The 21,537-nt window shown below is 48.3% G+C and overlaps 7 protein-coding genes across 7 annotated transcripts; 3 read left to right on the top strand and 4 right to left on the bottom strand.

Moving 5' to 3' along the window:
* Positions 1-231: 231 nt before the first annotated feature.
* Positions 232-1,169, bottom strand: BDR25DRAFT_276975 (putative fructose-bisphosphate aldolase; the record flags this gene model as incomplete). Its single annotated transcript, XM_033687583.1, has 1 exon — positions 232-1,169. The coding sequence occupies exon 1, from the start codon at positions 1,090-1,092 to the stop codon at positions 232-234; it is 861 nt and encodes a 286-aa protein (XP_033554079.1). The 5' UTR covers positions 1,093-1,169.
* Positions 1,170-1,498: 329 nt separating this feature from the next.
* On the top strand, positions 1,499-3,319 carry BDR25DRAFT_371264 (uncharacterized protein; the record flags this gene model as incomplete). The annotated part of the gene is made up of 2 exons (XM_033697184.1): positions 1,499-2,656; positions 2,765-3,319. The coding sequence occupies exons 1-2, from the start codon at positions 1,904-1,906 to the stop codon at positions 3,317-3,319; spliced, it is 1,308 nt and encodes a 435-aa protein (XP_033554078.1). The 5' UTR covers positions 1,499-1,903.
* An 18-nt stretch (positions 3,320-3,337) lies between these two features.
* On the bottom strand, positions 3,338-5,221 carry BDR25DRAFT_371262 (alpha/beta-hydrolase). Its single transcript, XM_033697183.1, has 2 exons — positions 3,680-5,221; positions 3,338-3,621 (listed from the first exon to the last, which is right to left on the bottom strand). Exons 1-2 carry the CDS (start codon positions 5,027-5,029, stop codon positions 3,367-3,369), a joined length of 1,605 nt encoding a protein of 534 aa, XP_033554077.1. The 5' UTR covers positions 5,030-5,221; the 3' UTR covers positions 3,338-3,366.
* Positions 5,132-5,455, bottom strand: BDR25DRAFT_349181 (uncharacterized protein; the record flags this gene model as incomplete). Its single annotated transcript, XM_033694512.1, has 2 exons — positions 5,132-5,346; positions 5,428-5,455. 2 exons carry the CDS (start codon positions 5,453-5,455, stop codon positions 5,132-5,134), a joined length of 243 nt encoding a protein of 80 aa, XP_033554076.1.
* Positions 5,456-6,335: 880 nt separating this feature from the next.
* BDR25DRAFT_300243 (AAT family amino acid transporter) lies at positions 6,336-8,701 on the bottom strand. The gene is made up of 6 exons (XM_033689331.1): positions 8,373-8,701; positions 8,024-8,231; positions 7,742-7,957; positions 7,606-7,690; positions 7,398-7,550; positions 6,336-7,348 (listed from the first exon to the last, which is right to left on the bottom strand). The coding sequence occupies exons 1-6, from the start codon at positions 8,635-8,637 to the stop codon at positions 6,521-6,523; spliced, it is 1,755 nt and encodes a 584-aa protein (XP_033554075.1). The 5' UTR covers positions 8,638-8,701; the 3' UTR covers positions 6,336-6,520.
* A 6,941-nt stretch (positions 8,702-15,642) lies between these two features.
* On the top strand, positions 15,643-18,264 carry BDR25DRAFT_165332 (uncharacterized protein; the record flags this gene model as incomplete). Its single annotated transcript, XM_033684087.1, has 6 exons — positions 15,643-15,709; positions 15,759-15,834; positions 15,886-16,131; positions 16,294-17,234; positions 17,290-17,938; positions 17,991-18,264. Coding segments are annotated over 6 exons (2,253 nt in total), but the record flags the coding sequence as incomplete, so codon positions are not given.
* A 1,337-nt stretch (positions 18,265-19,601) lies between these two features.
* On the top strand, positions 19,602-20,844 carry BDR25DRAFT_44493 (uncharacterized protein). Its single transcript, XM_033698582.1, has 3 exons — positions 19,602-20,020; positions 20,075-20,395; positions 20,471-20,844. Exons 1-3 carry the CDS (start codon positions 20,004-20,006, stop codon positions 20,775-20,777), a joined length of 645 nt encoding a protein of 214 aa, XP_033554073.1. The 5' UTR covers positions 19,602-20,003; the 3' UTR covers positions 20,778-20,844.
* The last annotated feature ends 693 nt before the right edge of the window (positions 20,845-21,537 follow it).

The raw sequence follows: 21,537 nt of genomic DNA, 5'->3' as shown, positions 1-21,537 counted from the left end.
CACCTCTCGGGTTCGCAGCGGCTAGACTTTCCTCTTAGGCGCTGCATGTTGGTTTAGGGGACAATCCAGGAGGACAGGGGGAAGGGGGGATAGACTATTCAGGTTACTCGGGCTATTGTCTTGGAACAGGATAATGCATTTGGGGTTCTTGCTGAGACGGTAAAGTGGAACAATGGAGACAGAGGGAGTGTGCAATATTATGATGTCATATACCCTATTTTCCGACTAATTCTATGCAACGTAAGCTTTCCCTGTCGACCCTAGCATATCACAACACATTTCCACCGCCTTCTGCATCTCCAACGTCGCCTCCTCAATCACGCTTGTAAAAGCCGCTTTGCCCGCCTTCTCCGCCCACACCTTCTGACACGGGTTGTTCAACACTTTGTTGATATTAATCTTGCTAACTCCACATCCAATACACTTCCCAAAAATCTCTTTCGTGAACGGATCCGCACCATGCAACACCAACCTGACCTTATCCCCTACCGCCTCATTGATACTCTGCAGACGGTCATATTCTAGCTGAATGCCTCTGGGTCCGTAATTCCCATGAACGTTCCCGAAAGCGGGTGCTAGCCAATCAATCCCGCAGTCGACGAACCGCTGCGCTTCCTCGGGAGTCGTCAAGAGCCCTTCAAGATCCTCGGTATCCCCAACACCATCCTCCCCGCCCTCAATACGCCCAGGTTCAGCCTCACACGCTATCCCCCTTTCATGGCAATATTGCGTTAACTCAGTCGTCAGTCGCAAGTTCTCTTCTTTCTCGTAGTGACTCATATCAATCATAATACTATCAAAACCGCCCATGTCCGCAGCACGTCGCACGATTTCAGGGCTCTGCGCGTGGTCGAGATGCACGGTTACGGGGACGGAGGCATTGCGGGCAGCTTCGGCGGCGAGGTGCACAAGACAGGAGTTTGCGTATTGGATTGCCCAGGGGAAAAGCAGGATCATGGCGGGTGAGGATTTGGCTTCGGCAGCCCGGACCGTGGCCAGGATGCCTTCGGTGTTGTAGCAGCACATTGCGGGGATGCCGTAGGAGTGTTTTTGGGCGGCATCGAGGATGGGGAGGGCGCGGTTGGAGTCCATAGTTGTGGTTGAGATGGAATTTCGGTCCTTAGAGGGTGTGAGGGTAAAAGGATGTCAAGATTGAAGTGTAAAAATTGGAGACGAAGACACGAAAAAACTTGAATCAAATAAACAGGAGGATTAGCTATCGTAAATTCCCAAAGATCAAATCCCGAAGATCATATCCCGAAGTGCAAACCACCGTCATAAAGGTTGAAGCCTAGGTCCTCCACACATCGTCAGGCATCGCAACACGCTTTATCCACCTTCCACCCCGCGCGCCAAATAACCACAACATCCGCAATCGGCTTCCTATATTAAGTATCCCACCCTCACAGCCGGCAAAACTCCCCTCCTAATGTTCAATGAGGCGTTCATGACATGCACGGGCGTACCCCGCACTATGACGGATATGTGTAGCGGGGTCGTTGTCTCCGGTAAATGTCCTACCGAAACGGTCTAGAAGGGTGGATTATCGGCAATTGACCAAGAGTGCTAGGAGTATCGTGAGAGGGATTTTTGGGGAGTTTGAGCTGCCGATGGAAGTTGTGGGTGGGAGGGCAGGGGTGTAGGATTCTGCTGGGTCGGGTGTTTGGTTGGGATGTCCGGTTTGATATATCTCTAACTTCCACTCATACTACCCTGCTGAAATCTCTATAGACAAGCTTTTGAGACGCGGAGAGAAGCCCGGTATTTCTAAAGCTTAGTCTTGGTTTTTAGTCCCTGCGGTTTCTTCGTTCCTGATTTTTCTCTGGCCACACTTTCTTCGTTTCATCACCCTCGAAATTTCCCGTGACATTCTCAGCCCCCTTCTATCACTCCCCCCCAACCAATGTCCCCTAAACCCCCAATCGGCTTCTGTGGCCTCGGAGCTATGGGCTTCGGCATGGCCACGCACCTCGTAAAATCTGGCTACATCGTCACCGGCTTTGACGTCTGGACGCCAACCCTCGAGAAATTCAAGACTGCCGGCGGCGTGTCAACTCCTTCGCTCTCGGAATCAGCGAAAGACAAAGCATTTTATGTCGTCATGGTTGCTACCGCGCAACAAGCTGACTCCGCATTATTCGGAGAAGAGGGGATTGTGCAGAGCTTGCCGAAAGAAGCGACGCTATTGCTGTGTTCCACGGTACCGAGTTCGTATGCCCAGGCGGTGGAGGTGAGGTTGAAGGATGTGGGGAGGTCCGATATCTTCTTCATCGACGCGCCTGTTTCTGGTGGCGCGATCCGCGCTGCAGACGGCACGCTTTCTATAATGGCCGGTGGGTCCTCAGCAGCCCTTCAAAAAGGCCAATGGTTGCTAGAAGAGTTGTCCGCGCCGTCGAAACTGTTCATTGTAGCGGGTGGTGTTGGCGCGGGGAGTAATATGAAAATGGTGCATCAAGTGCTGGCCGCGATACAGATTCTGGCTGTAAGTGAGGCGTTTGGGTTTGCGGCGAGGTTGGGGCTGGATGGGAGTAGCGTGAGGGAGAAGGTGGTGGGATGTGAGGCCTGGAGCTGGATGTTTGAGAATAGAAGCGTGAGGACGCTGGGGGAGGATTATTTTCCTGGAGCAAGTGCATTGATGATTATTCTCAAGGATGTGGTATGTATTGCACCCCCAATGTGCCGTGCGTCATCTACAAAACTCTCTTCCTTAGACCCTGTCGTCGGGAGAAGAGATGGTAAAAGACGTTTTGCTAATTAATACCAGGGCATCATAACTTCTATGGCCCGCCTGGTAAACTTCCCGGCCCCCCTCTGCACCATTGCCGAGCAAGTTTACCTCTCTGGCGTGGACCGCGGCTGGGGACCCAACGACGACGCCGGCATGGTTCGTCTCTGGACTTCAGATCCGGTGTCTAGCATCCAATCCACATTATCTGCTACAGAAAAGGAAAAGAAACTCGATCTCGTTGTTAATCTCCTGCGTACTGTCCATCTTTGCGCTGCAGCCGAGAGTATTGCATTTGCGAAGCATGTCGGATTGCCGCTGCCCCAGCTGTATGAGTTGGCCGTTGATGCGGCGGGTGGGAGTACCATGTTTAAGGATTTCGGTGCAAAGATGATTCCGATTTTGGAAGGGGAAGATAGTGGGAAGGAAAGGATTGTAAGTTTTCTAGAGAGTATTAAAATAGTGTTGGAGGAGGCACAGGGCATCAAGTGTCCGCTGTATTTGGGAAGCGGTGCATTGAATTTGTTGTTGATGGTGAGGGGAAAGGGAGGTGAGGTAGACCTGGGGGGATTGCTGGGGTTGTATAAGAGGTAATACTTCTAAGAACGATTTCTGAATTTCTTGGGTTGGTAGGCATTTGGTCACACGGGAATTTTACTCCCCTGCTGAAGCCAGAACTCGCATCTCTTCTCCAACATGCTAATACTGACATCCGCGAGCCTGGATTTACGAACTACGAATTGCCTATTCTCATCTACGCTTGGTACACCCACAGTACTTACATTTGTAAGCTTATGCGCGTTAGGGTCGCCCGTTTGGGCAAAACTCGCCATTGCCCCTGTATATCCTTCATAGATCAAAGTATCGGATTTCTGAACCGCGTTGACTTGGTTCCACTGTAATATCCGTCAGCAAGTCCCGTATCGACTTCTGTGTGAATGGATGGACATTTACGTAAATAGTATCGGAAGCATGCTTCGCCGGACTAATCGTATACTCAATCAGCCACCCTTTTTTTGCTGTCTTCGCAGTCCAATATGCTGGGCAAGCGAGCACTAGATCTCGGTACACCATCCCCGCTCTCTCATACGTAGTATTCCATTGAATCTCCTCCGCAGTTCCCATTTCCGGATACAACCTCTTCACCTCGTTCACTTCATTCTCGCCAAAGCCTGGCAAGAAAAGCTTCAACATGGTCTCAAAACTCGCAGTCGACGAATTGAAACCCCCGGATCCCGAAGCACTGGCCAACCCTGGCGGAATAAAGTTCTCCCCCTCATGCAAGTTATAACTTCCCATGACCATCTCCACGTTCAACTTCCCACTCCTAACAACCTCCGACAACGATTCCGCGAGGAACCCATCACTAACAACGGGTCCCCAAGTATAGCTACTAGTCGAATATGTGTGCTCTGCTGAAATCTTCAAACTAATCTCTCTCAACAACTGCACGTCTACGCTCTTCAAACATCCGATTTCATCATCCTTTGATTTACACCCCCCAGCTTCAACAACCTGCTCATACAACTCTTCAATCTCAGGCGCATCAAACCGATACGTCTTCGGCCAATACGGGGAACTAGCCATTGCCTTCACAAACAGCCCCTTTCCTCGATTTCCCTTTGCAATGGACTGCGCAACCACGCTTCCTCCACCTGCCGACTGACCCCAGATGGTGACATTAGCGGGATCACCACCAAATCTCGTGATATACTTCTGCACCCATTTCAACGCAGCTTGTTGATCCAGCAACCCGGGATTAAAATCTACATCCGTTCTTCCTTTCAGTTTCGCCCCGGCTAGGAAGCCGAAAACGTTGGTCCGGTAGTTCGGATAGACAACAACGTAATCATTCAATTGGCTTGCATTCAACACCGGAAACCCGCTCGGTGGAATCGTAAAACTCGCAGAACCCTGGATAAATCCGCCGCCGTAGAACGTGACGAGCACGGGTCGCAGTGTTTTTCCGTCCCAAGGCCGAGAGTACAGACCGAGGTAGAGACAGTCTTCGGATCCGTTAACGGTGCGTTGTGGACACATGTCGAAGGCGCGGTCGGTGTTATAGGTGCCATTGACAGGGAGTGGGGGTTGGGGTGCGCGGAAGCGGTTCGGGCCTGCGGTGGAGGCGCCAAAAGGAATCCGGCGGTAGTGGGTTAGGTTGTAGGAGGTTGAGTAGACGCCTTGGAAGATGCCGTAGTCGAGAGTGACGAGTGGGGAGGAATTGGGGGTTATAGAGGCCGTGATTTGGTAGAGGGAGAGGGAAAGGGATAGGAGAAATCGGAATGAAGATTTGATGAATGCCATTTTGAGGATGGAAAGACGTCACATCTTCTCCAAAAAAAGTGGAACAGAGGATATACTTGATCCTTTATACACTGAAGGGCTAAGTACCACTCAGCTTTAGCCTCATTTTTCCGCAAATTGCTTCCCTGGTACGATTCCGCTCTGCGTTTCGTAGGCCTGGGAGTCCAAGTGTCGCCGCCAGAGCACCTGTGGACGATACCTCCTCGGGATATTTTCGACCGAACCCACATAGAAATTCAAGTTAATGGTGAGATAGACGACTAGCAACATAAGCAGAGGAGTAATGTTGGAATTTTTCCGGACTGTAAGTTCAATAACTTGGTATAACTAGGCTGAATCGGGAATAGTGTATTTGAGCCTAATATAGCTTCGAAGCATCCTCCATCCTCATATGAGACCTTCCTCATACCAGAGGTCGTCGACCATCCCCTCTGCTAGCACTGGAACTACATTAGAAGTTCGAATGATCCTTGAAAGTCGGTGATTCGGCGCTGAAGCTTTGACCACCCATTACCTCGCGGCGTAGGTAATCATCGTCCTTCGGCCTTGTAGTTGCTCTGAACTAGCCCCTCGGGCTGAAATCTCACTATAATATGCCAAACTAATACCACCTGTGTGCTCTCTATCCCATTCGTCAGCTACCACCACCGTTCGGCGCAGATTTCCTCACTATGGCAGACCCGCTCAGCATGCATCACCACCACCATCACCACCACCCTCTAGCTGATAAGAAAGGCAATCCATTAACTAAACTACATCAATGATTCCCCAGGGGACTGTGCCCAATGTGCCACCGAGGCAGTAAATTTGTATCCTCTTTTTACTAAGCTAAGATATTGGGAGAGAGCCGACAACGAGGAGTGCTTTGTGCCAACACGCCAAATGCCAGCAATCCTGGTGGAGGAGGCATGACCATAGCCGCCGAAGCGCCGCAAACCTGTTATGAGCTCGTCTTGAGGTGGCACAGGACCACCTCGGCAGCGCAAATACAATCCAAAATCGGATGGAAAAGTCGACTGAAGAGCCCCCAGATAGGAAGATGCCGAACAAGCGCGATTTTACACGTTGGAAGAAATCTTGCATGACTTGGGTGTTTCTGTCTAACACCGCGAATCTGGCAAATACAAAAAAGATTAAGAATAGGACGGAGGGAAATTAGCAAAGACTGCCTTGTCTCTAGTGGGAATATAGGATATGCTCGTGGAGTAGTGGGAGGATGATGAATTGGAATTTGAAGTTCAATGGGCTGGAAGCACGTGACATTACCCTCCCCAATACTTGAAACGAAATATCCAGGGGAGGCTACTGGCGATACTGGGTCGCAAAAGTTTCAGCTCGATATAAATATAATACAGCGTAGTAAATGTATCCACACGTTCATCATCACATCCCGACCTGACATCCAGCCACTGCCTCAAGCCATCCTCCAGTGTTGCTCGAGATCCAAAAATGTAGAAGCAGCGAAGTTCCAAATTGCGCCCAACCCCCTGTCTAACAAATCGTCTTATAAATCTTCTTCCACATTGGCCATTTCGCTTGTTCAGCCCTCTCCTCCGCCAATAACGCAGCCAAATTCATCTCCCTTCTACCACTTGTGACATCAATGTCCTTGGCTCTCTTAAATTTCGTTTTAAACCAAATCTTATACACGATATAGAACAAAACAACGATCGGAAACGCCAAGTATGCTTGAAAGAAGCTCTGTACCCGCTCTCCAGCTGTCATCTCTCCGTAACCGACGGGGGCAAACCCGGTCCAGAATTGCGCGATGAGAATCAAAATATTGAAGATGAAGCCGACGTATGAGCCCCAGACTGTTGCTTGGGATTTGAATGCTAGTTCATCCAACGTGTGGCCTTTGAGCTTCCAAGCGCGACGGAAGCGGATATGGCAGAGACAGATGGATGCCCAGTTAAAAATGGCAGCAAGACCCGATATAGCTAGCATCCAGGTAAAGGCCTTTTCACGGGTATCGGTACCGGCTGCAACAATGTAGCAGATGAAGCCGAATGCGGAGGAGAAAAGGATGGCGACTAGTGGGCGACCTGATCGGTCGATATAGCCGAGAATCTTGGGTGCTTGGCCACGATCAGCAAGGGCAGCAAGAGTACGCGAAGATCCGTAGATGGAGGAATTGCCGACACTGAGAACAGCAATCATGATGACGACATTCATGATGGAAGGAACGGCACTGATGCCTGCATTTTTGACGGCGATGACGAAGGGGGATGCGTTGGCATCGCTAGAAGAAGCTCCAATGAGGTTAGGGTCGTTATATGGCACTAAGCAACCAACGATTGTAAGTGAAACCATGTAGAACTATCACGGTAAGAAACTCTGTCAGGAGATTGTTCGAGGGTCGACAAACCAAGCAAATACGCCAAAACACCTGCTTCACAGCAGTGGGTAAAGTTTTCCGAGGATTTTCTGTCTCGGCAGCGCAAAGGCCAACCAACTCAGTACCGGCGAAGGAGAATGCAGCAGTGACAAAAACTGAGCAAAGCCCTTTGAAGCCATTGTGCTACGAGTGATGGTCAGTTCAATCACTTCTTGTCTCTCTTCAACAATCGACGTACAAAGGCTCCTGGATTGTACCAGTACTTCGCACCCATGTACGACTGACCTGGAACACCGCCAGTATCAATGATGATACCAAGGATACTGATGGCTTTTAGATAAGCAGGGGAATTGCCATATTGGTAAGAAACTTACATAAACCCAACGACAGCGAGGATCTTGATGATCGAGAAGACAAACTCAGCCTCTCCGTAGCCTTTCACACCAAAGAGATTGATGCTGATAATCACGGCCAAGAAGATGGTGACCCAAGCTGCTGGGTTGACGTTGCGCGATCCAGGCCAGTAACCAACAGTGATGGAGGCGGCGACGATCTCGAGGGGTAGCGTGACAAGCCAGGATAGAGCGTAGCTTTGAGTAGTCAGCAATGCCATTCTCGCTACTACCATCTGTTGATGAATGATATGATATACGCACTTCCAGGCCATAGCAAAGCCCCAGGCAGGATCAATGAAGCGGCTCGCATATACTGCGAAGGATCCTGCGACTGGGAATGCTACAGCTAGCTCTCCAAGGGCATGGACTGTACAGAATAGCATTATCCCAATCAGACCATATGCAATGATCAATGATGCAGGGCCACCAGCTTCAAGAGCAGCACCGGATCCGACGAAGAGGCCGGTACCTAGGACAGCTTTATCAGTAATTAAGTCCAAGGCATGTTGGTCAATTCACCCAAGGAACGGAATAGCAACCGTGAAGACCTTTAAGGACAGTATGTGATACTCGTAGCGACGCAACATTAAGAAAGAAAAAAGAACCATACCAATTGAGCCCCCAATAGCAATCATTTGGAGATGCCTGTCCTTTAATTTCATGCTCAGTGCAGGTTCCGCAGGTGGCTGGTCTTCTAGAGGCTTGCCCTCCTCATCCACCGCCTCAGTCACCATCCTCGCGTTTGGATTCTTCTTGAAACTGTCCCGGAACCGAGTCCATTTCGTGCCCTCCAGCGTCTCTTCCGTGGCTCCATAGTCGTACTGTGGTGGGCCAGATGCCCTAGAGTCTCCCTTTTCCAAGTCTTTCTCCGACATGACGAGAAGGGAGAGAGGAGTTAGGAACTCTAATGCAAAAAATGACCAGTAAAGCCCCGCTCCGTGTGTCAAGAATGAAAGCCGTAAGGCGGCACGCGACCCTTTTAAGAGTTAATCCCAGTAGGCCCGCCAGCAAAAATTCTCAGCTTTAAAATCAGGTGAAAGTCAGGAGCGCAAACAAAACCCGCAACAAGCGGAGCCTAGTCAACGTTTGCTGGGCAATCCCGCCATCTTAAAGACCGCAAGTGCAGGGTGGCCTCTAGATACCCTTGATAAGGATCGCATGCACATCTTCGGCTGTGAGGCAAAAGATGCCCATGTGCACCCCACAAGATGGAGGAGCTTCGAAACGCCCAATGACGGATGGGCTGAGTCTCGGGAGTCCCGACGGCGTTATCAGTGGATGGATGGAGAGCAGCTCTCGTGATGAGGATCCGGGGCGTGGGATCTACGATAAAACTTAGCGGCTACGCGGCTACTCGGTGTTAGTAGGGAATTAACTACGTCAGGAATGATTGGCAGCACGTAAACCTGCCGATGCCCTCAAGCTTTGACCCAAGAATCCGAGGTTTTCTCGTCCGCATCTTCGTAGACACCGCGCTCTTCTTTGCTGTGCATCTTCCGAAGAGAAATTATTGTCAGCTTGCGATAAAACATCGCAATGAATTGAAATGTGAGATCGTAGCCAATGTTACTTGAACTGCGAAGATGCACGGATGACGTCAGAGGCGCTGGAATCAGAAGGGCTTGGCATGACGGGAGGCAAGATGCAAGGGCCTCGCTAAGCTTTTCATGGGCTCAAAGTCGACAGGGGTCCGCCGCAGCGACTGCAAATCTTTACCAACATGTTGACGTACGAGGCCGAAACGGCGCTGAAATTTAAGTGAAGGCTACGTATAAGATCGCGGTATTCTTATCTTAATGCGGGGGTGTCGTGGCAAGTCTACCAATGTCTGACACCTTTACGATATCAACGGTTTCCGCTTTTCTCTTCAACTGTGCACACCACGGACGATGTATTGTTCTAGCTACGCAAAACTAGCTGCGCTAACGTGACTGGACGATGTGAGCCACCATATGCCTGGGCTATCGAAAATCCTATATCGTAATTCTCTATTCGCTCCCGAACATCCGGCACAATAGCAATGGGAGAGCTTGCCGTGCGCATGTAATTCCAGAAATCGCCATCAATCCGGTCTTCGGGTATCTGGAGAATTCGGCCTGTCCACACCAGCTTGAAACCGTTCTCTCTTCCTTCAACGGCATAACATCCATTGCGCTTCCCCACCCTGCTCTGCACTAGGTTAACTCTCTGCAGAGTTCCCATCCATTCTATCATGGACTTGGTTGAGGGATTGTGTAGGACAACCAACTGAGTCAGGGCTCGACGCTGAGGCCTCTGAGGCTTTTTCTTGAATCACAAGAAGTTCATCATGGTAAAATTCTCCTTGAACACCCACCGGTCCAGCTTGAATGGAAGTGTTGTTTCGTGCCAAAGTTGGTGGTAGACCTGATTCATCGGGGTGAACCATTCGTAGGCGATTAGGCAGTTCAACTCTTCCTCTACTTCTTCATACGGATTGACCAACATAGGATGAACTGTGTAGGGTACTTAGCGGTCTTGACCAACCTACGAGTGCCTTCATCATTGTTGTACTAGTAAATCTATTTTTAGATCTGAAACTCCACAAAGATCTGGTCTGCCCTAAAGAGGCGCTCAAAGGTCCGGTGTCGGACGGGAGGCGGGAGACGAAGGAAGGGTGAGTATACCTAATTCTAGTTCCACCTATAGCAGAATCAATCAGTATACTTTCCGGAGATCTTATCCGGGAGCGTGCAAGGAACTTATAATTTCTCTTCATACCCATCCTTGGCCAGAGCTATGTTCAAGGTGTTGGTTCGTGGTATCTCCATCTTGTTCCCCATATATGCTTTCTGCTCGTACGAAGCCTTCGGAGATTCCAATGAGTTTGAAGAGTTCGAACGGTTGAGGATCTTAGCAAATTTCGCAGTGACGGCAGAGGTCCTGCTTCCAGCACTGCCTGCCCGAGAATTCTTCGCCGTCTTCCTCAGCAATTTGTCTCCAATCGTTACCGGCTCTCCCCTCACCCTCTCGGTGCTCTTATTTATACGCCCAATCAACGACTGCGCCGAATTTGCGGGTAGGGGGCAATCCGCTTTTCCGATGCTCAATGTATCACGGAATACTCTCAATCCCGACTATGAAGAGTTGTTGCAAACATCCTAGCGCCGTAAGTTAGACCCATTTCGTGTCGAGCCGCGGTCCAGCAAGGCTGCGTTTCGTTCACTCCCATCCTTTGGCGTGTTATTGTCTGGACTTCTTGAAGGCTTCTTTGACGAGGAGCCGCCCTTTTTTATGAAACTAGGGGTTGGGCGCTTCGTCAGAGGAACTATTGTAGTTAAAAGGGCTCAGCGAAGCGTTCTCTTGGCCCCAAGACTGTGACGCAGCTATCGCGACACAAGGATTTCGCTAAGCCTAATAGGGGCTAGAGCCAACTTAGTATTCACTCTCGTGATCACTATGCCAAGAATAATCCTAGGTAGCTTGATGAAGGGGCTCCACAATATTTGAGAGTGAAGATCACACTAGTGGCCAGTCGCAAAATAAACCATAGCAATTACCTGCGGGACACTCCTTCGGTATTGCCGTGGGAGCGGCGTTATGAGCGACAGAGTGTTGGTATAAGAGAGCTCCTGAAAATCACGTGATTATACTAAGACACTTAACAGAATGAGTGGATGCGAGGATACACAGCACGCCAGAGTCATGAGGAACTGAGTTCAGTGTTAAAGGAGTATACATAAGGGTCTATATATGCATAAGAGTGGACTGGGCAGCAAGTGGCTAAACAGTAGGTAAATCAGGTAACGTAACAGGTAGGGTATCCGCCGGTGGAAGTACGTCATCATGTGGCTAGGGCTCAGAGATCTCTGTAACTGCAAAAAACTATACCCGTGGGAATGGAAGAATTACATTTCTGTGCTTATCCAGTAAAAAAAATCTCTTTATTCTAGTGGCTGTAGGCTGAGAGGTAATGCTGAAATGGTTTTGTGTTTTCGTACGTTATTGCCATTTTTTTTTTGCGAGCCATAGCCACTGTACCAGTAGGGAGTATTCTACGACTATTTGATGGATCTGTCTTAATTTATACCTAACTAGATCATCCCCTCTGCTGAAAATGTTTAGGATTGATGCTAGAGCTTTGTGATGGCTAGTGATCGAGATGAAGTGCTTTGGATCGTTGGTTAAGGGAATACCAGAAGCAGACGGGTGGTCCTTCTCTTATTCCGTCCTTCGTCTTGCCAGAGCACCTATTAATGGTTGGTAACATCTAGGCATCGTCATACTTAGTTCTTCAACGCCCGAAAGTTTATCGAGGAAAACTTACTAGTAAGATAAAAGACTAGATTTAAAATCGGGGGTGGCGCATATTGTATGGCCTGTAACCTTTCAACTCTGACGGTGTCTATGGATTTGTTGAGCTATTCCTGCAGATACCTGGAGAGCAACGTGAAACCTACCTCCTTAACTATAACCTAGAATAGTCTACCCTCTGGTAACAGAAGCCTACTACAAGTAAGCCGGGTGGTGAGGAGTGCTCATTCTAAGAGATTGAAAGAGAAGGACTGGGCAGGGATATGTTGATGTAAGGATGCTCACCCACTGGTTAGTAATCTTGTGCCAGATATGATTGGCTGTCAAATAGTGGTCTTGAAGAGGGTTTCATTTATCTGTACAAGTTAGGATAGCCTGGGGTACGGAAAATAGCCCTTTAATTTTTCATCAATATATTTGGGTCCGTCGAGCGTGTGGCATTAGCGAGCTCAGGATGAGAAGTTGAGCTTCCTCCGTAGATGTTTCCGGCTATGCACGTAAATTTAGCACTCGAAGTGCTCCTAATATGTTCCCTGATAGACGCTATTGTACGGCAATGCTTAGGGAATCAAACCGAACGTTTGTGTCTGGCGCGCTACAGTCTGGGAACTTTAGTAAATAAAGCGTGCGCGGAGAAAACTTTGATCCGCGTGGATTTAATAGGTGAAAAGCTAGCTAGTATTTGCAGCAATTTTAACAAAACGGTAATAATAATAATAGTAGATTTACGTTACAAACGCAGATTGAACAAAGCATTAGCATATATTAACCGCTTTCTAATGTAATTATGTGGTCGCGCGCCTTCCTTGTATAGTGCTTTGGCGTTAATTCTTAACTTACCTTAGTAACAGCAACAGCAACAGTAAAAGCAGCAAAAATGTGAGTATATCCTCTAGAAACCTTATACAAAGGTGGCGCCCTACGCAGCTTTTGTAGCAGCTTAAACCGTTATTCTATAAGCTGTACAAAGCTAAGTTTGACTTAGGGCCCTTGTAATCCACAATGCTTCCCTTACCGCTGCTAGTGCCGCTGCTGGTGCTAATACCAGCCCCGCTCTCGTTGTAGGAAAGCAGCAGCTGGCTTTACGGTGTCATAGTCTGCAGGGGTGTGCCCAGCTGGCCCTTCTAGAGCAGGGTGTAGAGTTTGTACAGGGAGCAATCTCCCGTTGGAACTTGGCAGATAGCAACGCACTAGCTTTGTATATTAACGCCATTGTCAATCAATCTCGGGGGTAGGCGATAGGTAATCTGTGCAAAGCATGCACTGACGGCTCCCCGGGCTATTGCCTATTCCTATCGTGTTGTCAGATACCCAGGCACTTTAGCGGAGCATGTAGGAATTGCAAATGGAGTAACCATACTGCCTGCTCTGTACAAGATGAGAATAAAGTAACAGCAGTGGATATCTGTGCTTGCTACAAGCAGGGGTTGTATCTCTGCGCAGTGTTTACAATAAATAAGCCTTGTTCTCTTGAAGTATGTATCCTCTTCTTTGTACAGCGGCTAAGTATGTTTCTATAGAGTAGAAGTCTTCCTTTGCGTAAAGTGTAATAACTCCTCTGTACTAAGGGAGTCTAATACTAGTGTAAAAATTGATGAATAAGCTTTAGAATCTATTGAATTTACTAGTTATTTGTACAATGTTGAAATCTAAAAATTTCAAGGGGTGCTAAGGACATCTGTGCAAATATCACAAAATCTACTAATATTTGCTAATTCGCGCTAATATTAATTAGTAACAATATTGATCAATCTGATTAGCACATATTGAAATTGAAACCCACACTGAATTTGATAAAGACCTACAAGCTTCATGCTGCGATTTCAAATGGGGTATACCGTAAGACTACGCTGTGGTGGGTGCCGTGACTGGTACAGTGACTGACGCAGTAGCGTTGGTCCTAGATAGGAGAGAGCCCGTGCAATGAGTGATGGCGAGTAGCCTGACGGCAAGAGGGAGATATGTGATCATGTTGGAATATTCTCTGTTTACTTAATGGGGAGGAATTTACTAGTATACATGAAGAGCAAAGCTTTTTGTGAAGCTTTTCGGAGCACCAAGGTCATAAGGGACCAAGTTAGTTGCTAAAGAAGCGTAACCAAGAGTTTATATTCAAATGAGTGAGCTAAGCAGGAGGTGGTCAGTGAATATAAGCAGGAAGAAGAGTTTAGCAAGCTGCGCTTGAACTCCGTAACTGCAAACGAATTTCTAAAGGGCATGGCAAACTTAGGCTCAGAGAGCTCTCTTTTTGTGAGTGTGTAGTCATATTTGTTAATGACATAAGTTGGATCTAGTCGTGTGTTTCAGGTTACGATCTTAATGGCCACAAATTGCAGTATTTTAGGAGGGAATCTAATACCGAAGTCCTTGTGGGTCTAATTTGATAATATCTCATTGGACGAAAAGTCTACGACAGGTCGGCGAAAGCCTTATGATCAAGGAATTACTTCAATACTCCCAACTTCAGGGTGAGCAGCAGTGGTCGGTGAATTCGAGCAGGTGGTGGAGCTCGGAGAGCTCCGTAACTGTAAACAGTATCACGATGCTCGATTAGTTTAGAAGAGGAGTCTTGAATTAGTAGTAATACAGGTAAGGAGGAGGAAAGGAAGCCATATGCATGGGATCTTGCTGAGCCTCACCGTGACTCTGCAGCTCTGCATCTTGATTCTTGTAATTACGGTAGTGCTTCTGAAATCTATGCTGTGCCTCTAGCAAGTGGTGGTGTTTCATGCAAAGGCACCTACGTGCTGGCTCTTCTGCAGTGGCTAACACCCGGAATTTTTATCAAAAGATGATGAAAATTGAGATCAGGTCGTTGATAGCGGGTAGAGTCGTTCACAAATCCAAGATTGTCGTACGTCTAGTGCGCACGTGTTCAGCCGGAAGCTAGTGAGCCGATGCCAAGTTCGGGCGCACCAACTCTGAGCTATCATCACAAATTGATGCATCGCCGTTTCGCGCCAAAATCGTTGCGGCTCTTTCATCCAGGAACCCTGGCTTCTCGTATTCTGTGCGCGTCGGTGCTTCACGATCACGCGAATCATCGTTGCGAGAATCAGCTAAAAATTGACCCATTACTTGCCCATGTTACAAAAGCGCGTCCTTGGAAGACTGCAGCGTCAAGGGGTTCACCGATTTCCCGCACGCTTGGGTAGTGGGCTAGTTTTCAGCTGATTCCAGCGACGAAAGACACCTTATTCGCATGATCGTAAATCCCGTAAAGGGTGCGGATCAATAAGGGCATCTCGTCGCCGTCCTAAGATGGCCTGATTTTCTCCCACTCTGCCAAATTGCTGCCCTTGATCGAAGCTGGGATAAGCTTTTGACACTTGAGCTTCGCGATGAGACTGCCAAGCTGTGGCGCTTTTTCCATGCTCGCATTCCTGTCCCGATCGGTCCCTTTCCACGTGCGGTTTCTAACTTTACCCCTCGAAAATGATTGCAACAATTTCTTGCTTCCAGCTTCTTTAGCCCCGCGGTACAGAGTGCACGGCTTCTGAGCTGTGTCAAAAGAAGGCGGCTCACCCTCCTTTGAATGATCGTTGACCATTTCGATCGTGCGTCTCTCTTTTAGTTTCCGCTTTCCTTGTAAACATCATACCTTCGCAATGCTCAAGGTCGAAGATCTGAATGTCTCAACAGTCGCTGGTCTCATTGCCGCTGGAGTGTTCATTGGTAGGCGCATTTTGGATGCGTGGAGAGAGTCGATGTTAATGAAGACCAGTTCAATATGTGGTACCCACGATTCTTCCTTTGATTTTGGTTGGACTTTTAGGCAAGGAAAACACCGCCGCAACATGGTAGGTTCTATTTCAACCTCTTGGAGTTCTCGTAGAGTTGACAAGTCTTAGGTCTGTTGTTGGTCGAACTTTGCATTCTTCGCCCTGGCCTTCGATCTTACGAACAGAGTCTGCAGGAGTACGAGGTATCAGTGCAAGCGTTCGAATGGTAGCGCTATTTGAGGCTTTCTTGCTGCTACTTCTCTCCGTAGCATCCATCGTCACACCATTAGGTTTGTACGAGGCCGTCATCGCTGAGGACCATCTTACCGAGGAGATGTTCAGCTATGCACAAGATAGCACATCCTTCGGCGTTGGGTATGTCACTCTCCACCATTCCAGGACGCCATTCACAGATGCTGGGTTTGCACTTCTGCCAGAACATTTGTCAACTTTGTCTTCAACTCCTTCCTTCAATCTGTCTAACAGATTAATTCTGTCCTATTTCCCTTTTATGATATGGGCTTACATGTTGTCTAGCACCCTTCCCAGGCGAAACGATATCGGGCTTTCTCGTATGTGTTGGGGCTTCAAACCGAGCATCTGCCCCTGGTCTAATACTACACTGATCGAGTCCCGTAATTCGACTACGTACACAGCAGATCTCCCAGATGGATACGATGTCCGCATTCCAAAAAACATAACCGATATATATTCAGCTGGATTTTCGAAATTCGATAGCTCCGTTTCCAGCGTTTTCGACATTCAATGGAGGACTTACAAGAAAGTATTGCACAATAAGTTCATGAAAGACAACCGGTCGTACCTTGTGGGAGACTACCGATATCTGCAGTCGATCGCGCTTAATGACAATCTACAGGCCATCGAAGGCCTTGTAGTTGATACCAAAGACGGAATGATTGGGTTCCGTAACCACTCAGTGCCTCCCCACCTTCCCTATGGGAGCACCTGGTCTGAGGATCTTCTTTTCATCGAGCCAGAAACCCAATGTGTGGACCTAAATATTACCTTGGACTTTAACATTCCGCTTTCTTCGGATACATTTGGGTCTGTAGAGAATCTCATGCTCACGGACCGGGGAGGATTCGCAAATTTCAACAAGGAAATTCCATCGTATGATACGAACAATACGTGGGCAAATACAAGCTTGCGCGATCGCGCATACTTCGCTGCATGGTTTAGTAACGTATATGCGATGTTCTATCTAAATGTCACAAACCCAAAGATGAAACCATTCTCAACGCGATTTCAGTACCTAAACTCAAGCGTGGGTACCCAATTTCCGGTCGGCGATAATAAATCGATTGGAGCATTTGATGTTTCTTTTGACCAGATGAAGACAACTCATGAATTTGGAAGATTCCTGAACATTCCAGATACGTTTTTCAACCGCAGCATCTCGAATTCATTAGCTTATGCCAATCCGTTCAAGATCGGCGAATCCAATTTCACCAATATAGGTAGTGTTTGACCTTCCCGAATCCTTTGACCTGGGCTAATATGAGTGCTTTGTAGGAACGGCATGTTCAAACAGCGATGGCGACAACTTTGCTAACATTTCTAACGTTGCAGTTTCCTGCGGAATGATGTATGGTGCGGCGAGGAGAAAAGACGGTACTGCATCCTTGTTCTTCGACCCAGGATCCGAGTGGACAATGCCGCTCTATTCGTGTGCTTCTGCCTCCAAGGTCTCTATCAAAACAGTCCAATTCGTCTACAACGGCACCGCAGGGTTACAATCTCTCAAAATTCTCGACATCAAGCCGAAGACATACACCAAAGACGAGGACAAGCCATTGTGGGCTGTAGAAAATCTGAAAATGCGTCTCCAAGACGTGAATCCCATATGGGGAATAACCACTCCGGAACACGCGAACCACCCGAATATATCAACAGCTCGTCAGGAATACCTCTACCTTCCAGGAATGACTGACTTGCTGGCCGCCTCACCAACAAAGGCCTCACAGAATCTTGCTGGCGTCGATTTTTACTCAAATGTCATGGGTGTGGCCTATGAGATGACTGATGTTTCAAACAACGGATATTACGGTATTCCTGACTATACAGGGAAAAGTAACCTTGCCATGTACGTTAAATGGCAGGAGTTGTCCCGCAACGCATCGGCCGCTGCCAAGATCATCAACCTAATGTGGACGGATATAGCGTGAGTAGCCTGTAACTGTAGCCTGCATGAAGTAATAACTGACTGTTACCAGCGCAAATGCTGTTGTAGGAACTAAAAGCCAACTGCCGTCGGAGTCCTTGCATAATCTTGGCAAGCGGGCCGGAGCAAAGGCGACTGCACTAGTTCCAGTCACTATTTATACAAGAAGGATACGCTTCCATCCCGCCTACGGTGTCCCGGCGTTTCTCGTCTTGGCACTTTGTGCCCTCGTTGTATTCATGTCCTTTGGTCTAATGCTCCTTGGTCGAGCAACCCCATCGGCTATGCGACGAAACTTGAACCAAACTTCTGCCGGCCGGATTCTGACTACATTCTTGTATACCAACGACTGCCCACCTGGCGCTTCTCGTGCCAATTGGATCCGCCTAGTCGGGAGAAAACGTGTTGACGTAGGTGGGCTGTACCCTCGAGGGACAGATTCCACATCGGGGATTCCCTTGGGATCTGTTACCGCGGCCACCGCGGCTCTGGGTGCTGCTAGCCCAGGGCCCGTTAGCTATGGCAAAATGGACGATGCCATGATTAGCCTGCAAAGCCTGCCGTCTCCACAGCCGTATTCGCCCGTCAATGGAGATGGCGCTGCGCAGGATTATTACAGTCAGCAGAATAATGGTATCAATCAATCTCCATACAGCTATGTTCCCCCAGGCTCAGGAATGCTCAATTCTCAGGCGGGAGGATATACGTAAGTCATGACTTCTATTTCCAACGCCCACGCTGACCCGAACATCAGTCAATTCCACTCTAGTCCCGTCTCTCCGATACCTGAAGACGCGAGCAAGCTGTGAAAATTACCTCAACACAGTTGAAGTCTAAACAAGCTTTAAGCCTTCATTAGCAATGGAAGAAGGCTTTGCACAGCCCCTCGGCAGGATTTTGAACCTAGCCCATCGTCCAAAGATGTTCCACCCTCTTCTCCGTCACACATTGCAATGAAGAATTAATAACCGATTCTGGTCCTGCTTTACTGCAAATTCATCCGTCAAGGAATGTAGGAGGATAAATCCTACGAAGAAGTGGATATCCTGTTGACGTTCTTGTTCCAGCCAGACGTTTAGCAGATACATCCTCGCTAGAAAGGTTCCATAGTAGACGATAATGTATTATGCTGGTGCATAACATATCTCGGGTTCTAGTTACATCTAAGTTGGAGTATTTTCTTCTGTCCATAGTCAGCATCATGCCTATGGTTTCCCAATAGTAATCCACCAGTCAACTTCAATTGTTATATCTGATATTGGAAGTTTCCTATATTAGGCTTTTGCACGTTGAATGTAAATTCTCCGTCCCTGCTGGATGAACAATGTCATGAATCATCTTTAAGCACCTTGAACCAACTGTTTATCTCATTCGCGCTGTCTTTACCAACGCATAGAGAGTCAAGCCTCGCTGCTGTGTCCTATGTTTGGAGCCACTATTATTCGGTATTGTGGTTGGAATACAAGTTTTCAGTCCTTCTGTGTCAATATCACAATCATCGCAAGCACCCCAACTAAATGTTGATCTTTTTCACGCAATCGTACATCAACGCACAGGCCCTTGAATTTCCTCCGCGCCTAACCTAACCCTGGAAATACGCTCCGACATGCCGAGACGCTAAACCTCTTCCCCTGCACGCCATCATCCTTCGATACATCCCGACCATGGATCTCTCGCTTTCTTCGCGTTCCCTTCCCGCTTCCCTGGTACTCAAATTTCAACATCGAGCTCTCATTTCCTAGACTTCGTATTTGAGGCAACGGATCCTGAGGGGCTGAAATAGGCCAAGATGCTAATGCATTTTGACAGACGGAGGTCATTTGCTGCCTGGCGTTTGATGTGCTGTCGCGGGCGGGAGTCCCCATGCGGAAGACACGATGCTAGAATTGGGTGATAGTAAGAGTTTGAGGATACCCGATCGGCGTGATGGTGGTTCATGCGTCATGTTCTCAGCTTGACAGGGATGAAGTTGAAGATCTCATCGACGTGTGGCGTCGGGATGAATGTGAACAAGTGTGGCTCAGGCCGTCCCTTGACCGTTTCGTGAAGAGTGAGTCGACATGAAATGCGTCGGATGCGGCGGTGAGTATAAGTACCTCATTCAAGCTTCTTTTTGCTTAATATCCTTTCGTTTAGGTTCTCAGTCTCTTTCACTGCCACTTTTCGAGGGTATAGATCTTTCTTAATTTCGACTATCCACGTCCGCAAAACTTACTCAAACCGAATTAATCTATCAATCTACAACATGCATTTCTCAGCTATTCTCCTCCCTGTCTTCCTCGCCTTCTCCGCCATTGCCGACCCCCTCGCCTCTAACCCCGATCCTCTTCCGCAAGGCGTCTCCTATGCACGCCAATACCGCCGTGAAGTCTCTCACCTCGCACCTCGTCTTGATGTGGACCCCAATCTCGTCTGCGGCTCTGGCTACGACGACTGCAAGAACGGATGGTGCTGCGGGTAAGTCTGCTTCTCTTCACAATACTAGCCATACCCCATCCGTCAAACACATCACTAATAAATCTGAATATTCAGATCCGGCCAAAGCTGCGCCGGAACCCTGAACTCCATCCCCGTTTGCAAAGACCCCAACTACACCTTCGGTATCCTCAAAGGCACCGCCATCGCCACCCCCTACAAGAACCTCGAATCCGTCGCTGCAAGCATGAGCCAGATCCTGGCTAGCCTGACTGCAGGCCCTGCCGCAGGTGCTGCTGCTACGGGCACTACCGGCGCTGCGGCCGCTTTGAATGTACCTGGTAACTTCGGGAAGGTGGCAACTGTGGTGTTAGGCGCTTGGGGGTTTGCTGGATTACTGGGTGCTGGGTGGTTTTTGATGTAGGAACGGAATGGTTGAGTGATGGCAAAGACGAATTCAAAGATGGGAATACTCTGCGTGTGGAGAGAAGATTCTCGGGTTTTAGATGGTTTGAATACCTTTATTTTGAAACCTATGTTAGATCATATTTCATTCCAATTTAGTTCTAATATTCTTGTGATGGCTGGTGGCTTGCCGGTCGGTGCCGAGCCTTTATTCAATCAGAAGGAGCTGTTTGGTTTAGACTCTTCCATCACTACCCCGGATGCTACCGACAACAAATCCAACCGGACTTCTAAGGAGCCGAATGCGGTGCAAGCCAAAAGCTTGAGTAGACAGACGTCTCGATTTTATGCAGAGTAGGTTCTACGAGTAGATGGCCTCACATGATAGGTTATTAGGAAACGTCATATTCGCGACACGCATGTTTAATGCCTCCCTTTATCTAATTAGTCACGCCTACCTACCTACTTGCCAACCAGCCTTCCTGAATTCTATACCAGCGCTTTCAACAGTACGTAATACGTTACGATTGAGCTTTTTTTAGACCGTAACTTCTCAGTTTGTTAGTACGTACGTACGTTACAAGTGAATTAATAGTCTCTCACGTAGCGTAACCGTAACAGCTCACAATCCTCCTACGGCTGTACTTCTCGCAAGAAGTTACGCCGTAACTGCTGGAGTTTTCCTCCCAATATAGTCTTCCAGGTCCGTCAATTCACTCTCCACTGCGCAATGACGTAGCCAGTTCTTTTGAAGCTGCAGAGCCTCAATTGTATCAACC

The sequence above is a fragment of the Lindgomyces ingoldianus genome, assembly GCF_010093535.1.
Source record: "Lindgomyces ingoldianus strain ATCC 200398 unplaced genomic scaffold BDR25scaffold_2, whole genome shotgun sequence".
NCBI classification, from domain to species: domain Eukaryota; kingdom Fungi; phylum Ascomycota; class Dothideomycetes; order Pleosporales; family Lindgomycetaceae; genus Lindgomyces; species Lindgomyces ingoldianus.
This window is presented reverse-complemented; position numbering and strand designations above follow the sequence as displayed.